Source organism: Typopeltis vanoorti, chromosome 9, assembly GCF_054136105.1.
Source record: "Typopeltis vanoorti isolate ZY-2024b chromosome 9, IOZ_Tvanoo_1.0, whole genome shotgun sequence".
NCBI lineage: Eukaryota > Metazoa > Arthropoda > Arachnida > Uropygi > Thelyphonidae > Typopeltis > Typopeltis vanoorti.
The window spans coordinates 66,453,746-66,465,916 of NC_143557.1; the positions used below are offsets into that span (position 1 = coordinate 66,453,746).

The 12,171-nt window shown below is 37.2% G+C and overlaps 1 protein-coding gene across 1 annotated transcript in view; it reads right to left on the minus strand.

Moving 5' to 3' along the window:
* Positions 1 to 12,171, minus strand: part of LOC150103107 (protein spire homolog 1-like) — a 298,045-nt gene that overhangs the window by 168,191 nt on the left and 117,683 nt on the right. Inside the window, exon 2 of the mRNA XM_090398095.1 lies at positions 7,942 to 7,976. Within this exon, the coding sequence (XP_090254221.1) occupies positions 7,942 to 7,976 (35 nt within the window). The remainder of the gene's footprint in view (positions 1 to 7,941; positions 7,977 to 12,171) is intronic.

A 12,171-nucleotide genomic window follows, 5' to 3' on the forward strand; every position in this document is an offset into this window, starting at 1 on the left:
CAATATTTTTTGGATATTGTTTTCTGTCTCCTTATCCCAGCGATGTGCCATCATCTGCTGTTAAAGGCGGGGGGGGGGGGTAAAGTAATGTGTGGGAATTATTTGAAAAAAAAAACGGGTTTTTTTATATGTATAATATTATTATTATTATTAGGGGTGGGTAGAGAGCGTTTGGGGGGTATGAGAGAAGGATCTGAAGAGAGAAATTATTTTTTGGGGGGAGAGGAAGGATTTAAGAGAAAAAGTCAGTAGTGGGAGTAACGGGGTGTGAGCCGTTTCGACAGGCGCTGTCTTCGAAACTTCGGAGCCTTCCCCCGCGAGTTCCGAAGACGGCACCTGTCGAAACGGCTCACACCCGTGACTTTTTCCCTTAAATCCCTCCTCTTCCCCCCCAAAATAATTTCTCTCTTCAGATCCTTCTCTCACTCTCCCGTCCCAAACGCTCTCTACCCACCCTTAATAATAATAATATTATACATATAAAAAACCTGGTTTTTTTCACATAATTCCCCCACATTACTTCATCCCCCCGCTTCCTTCAACAGCTTAACAGTAGATGAAGGCACATCGCCGGGATAAGGAGACAGAGATCAACATCCAAAAAGGTATGTCCAAATTTTCCTCCTATAGTTATTCTTCATATATTAGTTTTATAACACTTCGGTAATACCCTAATTTTTGGGTAAAGAGCCAATGACATTGTAAAAAAATAGGGGCACTTCTAAACGGAAGTAGGCTATATTAGTCATTAAAATAAATAAATAAATATTACGGTCGCCATGTAAAGTGCCAGTTATTATTATCCAATCCTACATTAAATTTCTGTACAATTTTCCTTTCAAATTCCAATTCCAATTAAGTTTGCTTGTGAACGTAACAAGCGCATTTTTAGAGAGAAGGATTCTGCAGCGTGTCTTCAGCCGGCCTGATTGGCCAAGTGGTTAGCGTACCTGCTCCTCAACCAAGGGGACCTGAAAAAGTTCCATGTTTGGTCTCTAGAGCAGGGTTTTTCGAAACCATGTAAAAATAAATGAAAAATTTTTAAAAATATATAAAATCTATAAAAAAAAATTGGGGGGGGGGGGGGAATCTTTAGCCTACCCACGGTACAAATATACTTATAGGTTTAGTAATAATCTTTCTTGGGTAGTAACTACATTAAAAAAAAAAAAAAAAAACGATCCCAAATTTATTTTAAAACAATCGCCAAACAAAAATCTATACCTTGATCAACATATTTATGATCAATATATTTTAGTGAAATATTCCAATATTTTCACTAAAATGACACTTAATCCACGTGGTTTTAGAATTGGACCATCGATGTGTTGATATATCGTGCGAAAATCACCGCGTGGAACAGGAATGGGGGGGGGGGGAGGCTGTGTCCAGTTTGATTCCAAGATTTGAGAAGATGCGAAATGAACAACAGGCTCACCCGCCCCACTAATTACGATTTACTTATTAATGATTTGATTATTCAAAATATGTACTTATTTAATACTTTTTAAATAAATTGTTTGTGAATTTGAAAGACGTGTTTAATTTGTGTTTTTAACTTAACCAACGAACCGCACTAACTGCGCACTGCAAATGTTAGGTAGGCCTATGTTTTCACTTTGGGCGCCGTGGAAAAATCCTGATACACTAAGCGCGCCGTGAACCGAAAAAGTTTGGGAACCACTACCATATCTTAAAAGTCAAGTATACTGACGGAAGTTATTTGAACTTTTTTACGGCAAAAAGATATGAGAGTAATTTTTACTTCTTCACATATTGATTATTTAAAAAAAGCTCTCACTAAATGTATCTACGCATTTTCGAATACTCTCTTTCTCCGCACACAGAACACGCATTCACGGGCGCGTAGGTTTGACACCTGTTGACAAAAATTCAGATGGACTGAGATTAAAAACCAGTTTTTCTATTAACGCTATTAAGAGATGCAAGAAGTGGGAATGTCGTGTTAGAAAAGAATGATCATTCTATCACTGAATGGCGTATGTGATTAATTAAAGAATCTAGTTTAACCTGATGTTAACTAAAAGCGAAGGTGGGGGTATTTCTAACAGAAAGAGAATACGCCTATTGTTAGGTTGGCTACATTAAGATCTTGTATATTTAAGTGCTTGTAGATACTATATTTAAGATCAATGCCAGTTGATTTATATGCGTTTACTTTTACACATAATCAATGGTTCTATATCTCTTCTAATCAAATGATCTGATTCTTACAAAATTTATCAACATGGAAATACGTGATCATTTCTTTATACCTTTAAATGCGAATGAATAGTACAAAACTGAACGCGAAAAAACTGTCATAAATTACCATGCTTGTGAGATGTTAATAAGACATAGCAATGCAACAACGGCTACTTATTCTCTTATGTAGCACATTTGTAGCCATAGCCAGTCACGGAAGTTAATTCTTAACAACCGGTCAGGTTAATCGAGTAATGATGATTGTCTGTTTGGTGTGCATTCTACCTAGATTTGCATAATGCAGTCATCTTTTATTTACAGTAAACATTATAGTATGAATGAGAAAGTTCGTGCACTAAGGAATGATCCCATAATACATAGGTGAATAAATTCAAATCATTCAAGCATACTCTGCTTGCCAGAAAATTAGAAAGGGCCTCTTCTTTGCATCAAAGTATTGTAAAGAAGCGGGATCACCTGAGAAAGTCACATGTATAACCTATATAAGCTAAAACTAATGTACCACTTCAAGATGATTAAAGTGTGCGATATAACGGACCTCTTACCCCCCCCCCCCGCCCACAAAAAAAGTCTGGCGGTATTGCACAAGTTGTTCCTAGTCCGTACTGCTGCGTTGTGACGACATTTTACGATATCTGAAAATAATCTGTATAAAAATCGAAAGAAGGCAATCAAAACTAAAATTAATACATTACTTTTAGTGTTTTCATAGAATTTTGATTTGGTGATGGTACAATGAGGTTTCAAGTGGTTCCGCCGTTGTAACGATGGACGTACATCTATTGAACGCCTTCAACTGGTAACCTTTGATATGGCGCAGTATGATCTTTGCAGTCCTTGCGCCAATAAACCATAAATCAACCACTCCAACTAGCCTTAAACTGATGGAAGTGAAAAAGCAATAGATGAAGTACGCCGTTTAATACTGACATCACGGGAATAAGGATTAACCCAACTTATTTCATCAGATATGGTTTCGAAAGTCAGCACGGTACGATGTGGTCTACTCGTAAGCGTAAAACAGGAAGAAAGGATATGGTAGGATCAAAGTGGATATCATAGTAAAGCCAGTGAGCTCAACTTACGCTGTAGTAGCAAGTGCTTCGCTTGGTCAGGAAGTAAATTATACAACTATTTGACGAGAAATTATATTCTTTTCAAACATAGTTAATTGAAGTTAATTGCGTTTGATAATTCTTTTCAAACATAATCACCTTATAATTTTGGTCCAACAGGACGACACATTCTGTATTCCTCGGATATACCTCAGTGTAGCTTTTATCTTTTACCTTCCTCAACTATAAAAGCAAAAAATTTTGATTATATTGTCCAGTTGAGTTCAAAGATCTTTTAACAATAAAACTGCGTTTATAAGATGCGTCCAGCAGTAAGAAACAGTAGCGGATTTTCCGATATGAAATTAGCTTAGAAGCCTGGCTTCAAGACGAAAACTCTGAAGTTCAGTGAAAATTTGGGGTTTTCATCCTCCAAATCAGCCAGAATAACACGCAATTTTAAACCCAACTCATCCAAAAGTTAGATGTCACATTTTCGAATGCACACTGATTCGCGTTTTAAGGTGCTTAATTGTCTGGAATTACAGTAGAAGTTACTATAAGGCGAACAGTCTATCACGTCTGTTACTTGTATATTGTTCACCTATTCTGAGAGATGAAAATTCCCGCATCTCTGTATGAAATAGGCTAATTCACCTTCAAGTGCAAAAAACCTTATAAGGGCTACAGACGTTTTCGAGCGATTCGAACTCAGCTCTTTCCAACCAAAGGTTTTCGTCGATACCGGCTGAGTTGCAGAAGCTCAGTTCACAGTGTTTAGTATTATTAATTCGTATAGTAACTAAAGATTGCAACAGGTGAATTTTCTTCGAGATAACGACATCACCGAATGCCAGAAAGTTAATTGCCGCTTCCGATACCACAGCAACGAGGTGCTACTGGATGAAGTACCCTAACATGCTTTTATTGCACACAGTTTGGAAATGATTAAGTTAAAACCAATGATGAATCTAGGATAGGTGGGCGGAGAGTAAATAGAGACAATATAATAATAATAATAATAATAATAATAATAATAATAATAATAATAATAATAATAATAACAACAACAACAACAATCTGCTTTCTTGAATTATATTAAAGTTTCGAAATTAGTGTTATTCATGAAAAATTCAAGATAATTATATATCTACTCTATAATATAAAATGATAAGCTTTTTTAGTAACGTTTTTGTGTCACGTTTTTTTGTCAAGTTATTTGAAACGTTTTGAAACTCAGGAGCTACCCTGAGTGTCGAGTCTTCAAAATTCGAGTCATCAGAATTCAAGGAGAACCGGCCTACTTAGTCCGGAACTCGGGGAGGAGGAGGAACCCCCCTTTCGAGTCATCAGAATTCAAGGAGAACCGGACTACCATTCCGGAACTCGGGGGGAGGGTTGCCGTAGGCGCCAGGGGAGGAACCCTCCTTTTGAAGACTTGACACTCTGGGGCTAACCTGTGTCGAGTCTTCAAAATTCGAGTAATCAGAATTGAAGGAGAACTGGCCTACCAGTCCGGAACACGGGGGGGGGGTTGGGCGCCGTAGGTGTAGTCCCCCTAGTATATATATATAAAATGATAAGACTTTTATGTTGCGTTTTTATGTCCCGTTTTTGTGTCACGTTTTTTGTCAAGTTATTTGAAACGTTTTGAAACTCAGGGGCTACCCTGAGTGTCGAGTCTTCAAAATTCGAGTCACCAGAATTCAAGGAGAACCGGCCTACCAGTCCGGAACTCTGGGGGGGGGGCGCTGTGGGCGCCAGGGGAGCCCCCTCCTCCTTTGGAGTCTTCAAAATTCGAGTCATCAGAATTCAAGGAGAATCGACCTACCAGTCCGGAACCCGAATGGGTGGGGCGCCATAGGCGCCGGGGGGGGCGGAACCCCTAGTATATATATAATAGAACAAAAAAGTTAATAACACGGTCTTTCTGACATTTATTAGTTTGATACTTATTACCCTCCCAAAACTAAGGGCTGCTCCACTGACAATTTATTCTATATGCGCATTTATGAAAAAATACACACGCGCGCGCGCGCACACACACACACAAGGAGTCACTCAAACCCTCGAGGTCTAAAGATGATGCTAAAGACCTAATGATATTTAGCTATTTAATTGCATGATATTTAACTGTATAATTATTTTAGTATATACTACATCTACCACTGTATTACTTTCTTTGTTAGTTGATTCTGTTTCATTTCCAGTCATATTTTTCACTGATTCTTCAGCACGTTGATTTCCCATTTCTTCTTCAGAACATCTTCCACCACCTGTTTAGGTTTGGGTATGTTTTCATTACTTTGACGATTTTCGATTTAACAAATTTTTATCGATAATACTTGCGTCATTACTCGCTGACGGTTGATTCATGAGAACAAAAATAGCGAGCAGTAGAGTGGGGGGGGGGGAGGAATGAATCCCATTAATCACCTTCACCATTAAAAAAAGTTCATATATATATATATATATCAAAGTTTAACCGTTAGCCGGTTAATCTCGTGAACTCAGTTGAGATAACAAACGGCCACGCCTCAAGGCTAAAGCGTGATTTTCCAAGCGTTAGTAGAGATTAAGATTTCGTTTTATGTACACAGAGAGCTAACAGTGGGCTATATAATTTTAATCCATGTTGAATCACCGGTCTGTGTTCATTTTACTTATAGACAAAGAAAATAACTCCTCTAACGTTCTATGTTCATCAAAGGGAGTAGGCAAACTCTTTAGCCTTAACTTTTGGAAATCGATAGGCAGCAGTAACCTATTGGAAGTTCAGTTCATGACTACCGACGATTTCACTTCGGGGGGGGGGGGGAAGAGTACGGCAGTCAACTGGTACCTTCTAATATTCCTATATATTATTGAAACAGGGTGTGTTCTATGGTCGATTTTTCTGATTTGCGGAATTAAAAAGTTTCTGGTAGGATTAAAATAAAACATTCCTCTGTCAAAAGTGTCTATTTCTTTGTCCGCTTTATACTGCTATGAATCGTTGGACGTTATTACCACCAAATTCCGCTTCTTTTCCACAGAGTGCTGAAAGACCGTAGGCCATATCCGGATTAAAATTTCCCACTCCTCTGACACACACACACACACACAGGAGAAAAATTTGTCATATTATTAGCAAACACTAAGTGCTAATCAAAAGTCCCCGAACTGGCTGAAAAAAAGTAAGCATAACTTTATAACAGCGTTTTCTTCAGTGTGGTCCATATTTATACATTGAATTTGAATTTGATGTTTCTGCTGCTACTGGAAATACCACTCTTTCAGTGTTGAGATCGCATTCAGCACCGCCTTCAATTTGGTTTGGATCTCTGAAATTCACGACGCTTCGGAGATCCAGACTAAATAACGAAAAAAAAAAAAAAAAAAAAGGGAGAGGACGCCAGGTCTGTGAAAACAGGGAGGGTGCAACGCATTGCAGTGTTGCTCTTTTGTCTAAAAATTATAAATAAATAAAAAATAAAAATATTCCGAAGAGACAACACAGAGTAACGTATTGCAACAACTAGTTCTGAGTGTGCCATCTGGTTGTTTTTGGCAAACTTCTTCCAAGGTAAACGCTTAAGAGAACATATTTGATGCTGTTCGTTTACAATTTGGCCTGCACGAACAAATTCTCGATGCATAACTCTTTCAAACTGCAAAAAATCTTGATTCAGACTCTTTATTTTTATTACAAACTAAACTACACTATTAATCCTCCGTGTACACAACACCACTATCTATCGCCTGCTAATAGTATTTTTTTTCCCTCTGGAAATTGTGTACGCAAGCCATTTTGCCTATATGGGGGATGAAAAAGTGCTGCCTCCGTATGAGATCGGCTAACTCACCTTTATTAGCCATACTGTTAAGATATAGGAATAAATTTGCAGTGTTTAAAATATTTTTTTACAATATATTTTCTTCTCAAAGTGCAACGCCCACATTTCAAGGGTGGTTTGAACATGAACAATGACGAACGAAAGAAAAATTTTCTTAAAAACCTTTAAACCGCATGCTTGAAATTGCATTTTTGGATTTAAAGAGTTAAATTATCCTTGGTTATTCTGTTTTTTATTATTATTTCTTTCCCCTTCCCCTGATATTCTGGATATGGTTTCGAATTCCACTGTGGCACGAATGTTTGTGAATGTCTTTAGGTGGCAGGCGATTTTCGTTACCTGTATGAGTCCACCACTTTGCTTAGGCTTAAAAGTTATCATATCCAGTTATCTAATTCTTTTCCCATCCAGAGTAATAAAATGTACGATAGATTTACAAACTTTTCGTGGGTGGGATTCACCTTGAAAAAACATTCAGACTGTATGTGCGATGAACTGAATTGTGTTTTAGTAGATTAAGTAGCAATACGAAAAACTGGAAACAATATTAATTTTGCATCTTATCCATAACGTAACAGATTTTCTTGTTATACGAAAAACTGCACGTGTTAAGTTCAATCAAGTAATCAGCGTTCACGGATTACCTAAAAATTTTGAAGATCCAATTTCGCATCTCTAGGTAATATCACTGAAAAGCGACCAGCGAATACTGCTACACATTTCTCCAAACGAAATTTTCTTACGTAAATCTTCATCATATGAAAAAGGGAAAGCGAATTAAATTGAAGTATGAAAATTAAGATATCGTCGAGGAGAAAACTCACCTTGTACTCAGATGTTGCAAGTGTTCTTGTGATTTCTGTAAAGACAAAGAAAAATTTTAATAATATTCAACAGGAAGAACTTAACGAAAATAAAATAAAAATGCAGTTATGAAATTCATATCCATAGCTATAATATTACCTTTGCATAGCGGGAAAGTATATTTTTTTAAAGATAATCCCATTCAAATTTTAGTGACAAATCACCTGTCAGAAAAGTATAAAAACAAATATGCACGTGAAATGACTGTAGCTATATACAATACTAAAACTGGAACGTGGTTTAGAGTTAACCAATTTTCAGCAAGATGTTACCACAGGATTCCATATTAGTCATCAAATCAGTTCGCGGAAGGCAGCACAATTAGAGCAACTGTTTAATTATGACTGCCAAAATTAAAAGATAGAAATGATGGTGAAATAACACTAAAGAAACAGTTGGAGAGACTAAACCGACTGAAAAAAAAAAAAAAAGGAATGGGAACTGAAAGGGACGTGTGCTCCTCCGATGGTGACTTCGAGCATCTGTAGAACGCGAAGAATTTTTATAAGACCTCTTCAGTTACCAATCGCATGTAGAGGTAACAATGTTTTCCTTCTAAGAAGTCAGGCGTTTCATCCCCAAAACAGAAAAGCCGGCCAGAAGAACACAGACAATTAACAGACATAACACTGGTTTATGGCATTAGTTGTTACAGTAGTAATCCTAAACATTAACAACTCACCGTGCATCAGGTGATTTTTTTTTCAACAAGTAGTTAAAGAGCTGTGCAAATTAATGGCAGAACATAACCAAGCTCTAATGCCTTGGTTTCCATGGCTGCTTTATGTAAGTTGAGCAATGCTCGAGTTCGACTTGCGTACCAAAGAACTCACCATGATTAGACTTTTTACGAAATTTGGTGATATGGAGTGACAAATCCCAATATACACATTCTTCTACAAGCTGCCAGAGAATGTTCAAACATGAATAATCTTGTTTAATAACCGCGGTTATGCTTTCCCTGGTTTTTCATAAAAAAGCTCTTGTCTGAGTGTCCAGAAAAACAAAACACCGAAAGTCATACTGACGTTCTGGCAATTCTGTATTATCTATGTTGTGGTGATTCGATGAGAATGACACAATTGAGTATCCACATGATAATGCACCATGTCATACTACATAACTTGAGGCAAATAGTACTGCAAAAATTTGATTATCTAGCACAGAGTTTTGATCCGAACTCTATAAAGTACCTGGGAAAAGTTAAGAGTCACCGCTTAATATACAAACTGATAGAAAGTACGACTGGAGGAAAACATTTGGAATTCATGTTCTCAGATTAGTGTTTCTATGTTTAGAAATGTTTTAAATGTCATTCTTAAAAAAATAATGTGTGTTTGGCTGTTAAAACATGTAATATAAATAATAAAGTATAAAACAAATACTGATAAATGCAAATAATTGTATTATTTGCATTTAACCAACCATTCTCATTTCAGCCCTGTAGTGTTCTCACACCACTTGAAGATCAGGTCTTTCACAAGAGTAACAAAATATTGTTTACAAACAACAAAAACAGAGCTAGCAATGCTGCTGGCATGGGCTAATTTTTATGTGACATCCTTTAACGAAGGACCCTAGGAACGGCAGATCACGTATTAAAATTCAGACTAAATTATACACTAAGAGGTCAATTCTATTAGACAGGTGTACATTTATCCAATAGCAAGTGCCCCCCCCCCCCCCCTCAGTCCTTTAGCCCTCAAAATAGCCCAATTTTAGGGATAAAGGTTCCAAAATTCTGAAAGCGTTCCACACGGAGGCTGATCTATACAGTTCGACTATGTCACACAGTTGTCTCAGACTGAACAGCAAAAACAGCTCATTCCACCTAATTTCCAGATGCTTGGTGAAAGTATATTTGATGACTGAGGAAGTTAATGAAGTATGATAAAGTCACTCCGATGTTCCTAGAACCAATCTCGAACGATTTGTGCATTGTGACATACCACAGTATCCTGCTGGAAGTAAACGGCCAGATGCAATAATTCATGCACATGAAGGATGCACCTGATCGATAACAATGTTCAAAAAGGCTTCAACATTCCAACGTTGGTCATCAAGAAAACAGGATTTCCATACCACAACAACCAACTCGCAGCGTTATTACCTTGTTACATGTAAACGATGAATTCGATTCATGATTCTATCGCTATGCATAGTTCTGTTATTAGCGTGAAACAATTTGAATGGTCAGTCGATTTTTTGTACTCAAGTGTACAGTTCAATATTCACGTGCCCACAATATGCTTACTGCTTGCTTTTAATTAGGGAGTGAATTTGATGAGGTCATCTGCTGCTACTGTATCCGGTCACAGTAATTGTGCTGGCTGGATGTTTTGTGGTTGCTGAACCATTGTCGGTACCACCCTCTAGTCAACATTGTTATGTGGGAACATCTAAGTAGAGTGGCAATTACGTGTTATTACTTGCACCGAAATGTCTGGCGCTATCGTACTGCGCTGGAAGTCACTTCGAGCGTTGGTCCTTCATTGTAGAATTGCGCGTACACACACATACACACTCCATCTCTGAAATACATGTTGTTTATGACATGTATATTCTGACTATTCTGCTATTCAGTACTCAATACAATACTCCAGGAAAAAAAAAAAGTCCCCCCCCCCCCCAGTTCCAACTGTTAACTTCACTGTTAGGCCAGTACCAGAATTTAGTGTAAAATGGGTAAATTATTAGAATCAGTTTATTTCAACATTTTTCTATGTATGGAATTTTTATGCTTAAACTTAAAAACTTTTTAAAGTTTTTAAGTTTTAAAACTTAACTTTTTAAAACTTAAAAAAATAAAACTTCATCATATATGGCTTTGCCATCCAAGAAAATGTATACTTGAATAATTCTGGGTCAGTCAATTAGAACCTCCACCTAACATAATGCCTGTATGAAACCTCCATTTAATGTAGAAACTATGTGAACGCGATTTGTGGAGTACAGTTTCTTGTTTAGTTCCACAACATGGGAGTCGAGGTTTCTGAACCGGCAAAGCATGCAGGTGTTTGATTTTCTAATAGACCAATTAAAGAGCTAATTATTTAACAGGAGGCTCTCCTGCTGACAGGACATTTTGAAAGTTAAATGAATTAGGCAGGGATAGTTGGCATATTACCTTCAACGCTTGTCCCCTCCAATCTAGTTTATCGAACATACTGGTAATACTGACCCAACAGAAAGGTCAAGAACATCATGTCAAACTTTGTTAGCGTGAGAAAGTCGCTCTATTATCGTGTGCAGTCAGCATACTTCAGTTTGTAGCGGTTAAGCTACGAAACATTAGCATAGGATAGAAAGCAAAGAACACAAAATTAACATCACCTGGGCCTGTGTCATAAATGATGGTTCTAACTTCCCCTTACTCCTCCTCATAAAGAGCATTGAATAAAACCCTCTACCAGTTCGGGTCAATTTTGTTTCGAGTGAGCGTGAAGCATGACCAAGTAACTTCCTCTCCCTCTCTAGTTGCTATGATTTCATCTGACAATCGGACGTTTGATCTACCTTTACCCTCGCAATTGTGGGGAGCAGGTCCATTAGTAATGGACGGTGTAATGCATCTCATTAGCAGCAGAAGAGTCACTCGAGGTTGGGTCCAGTAGCGTGCCATAACTTCGTTCTGCCTTTCTTCAGTTGTCGTCAGTAAAGGTCAACGATTTATTTCTTCGAGATGCAGTCTTGATTCTGTGAACTCTGTATTTGAAGGCGGCCATTGTGCTGAAATAGGATGCATATAAACACTAATTTGGGAGGGGCGGGATGAAACAAGTAAATTACTGCTAGTATCAAATGTATTTCTTTATAGAAATACATTTGATACTAGCAGTAATAGAGGTCAAAAATTCACCAACAAAATAGTCCCTTAAAATAAAGTTGTAAATTAATGAAATAATTTTCAGCTTCAGAAGCGTCTGGTAAATTAAAAGTAGATATCCACATTTAATTCAAAGAAAATTAATATCACAGGAATTAGAATTAGAATCACTAATTTATGTCATATTTACAATATGACAGCAATGTGCTTCATTTAAAAAGCATTGGGTGGGGGTTCCTGTGATATCGGAAAACCGAAGCACTTTTTTTTTTTCAATATACAAGCAGATATATGTAAGAGAAAAATATTTAAAACACATTACTGTATTATTAGACATTCTGATTTATCTAATCAGGTTAAAGAG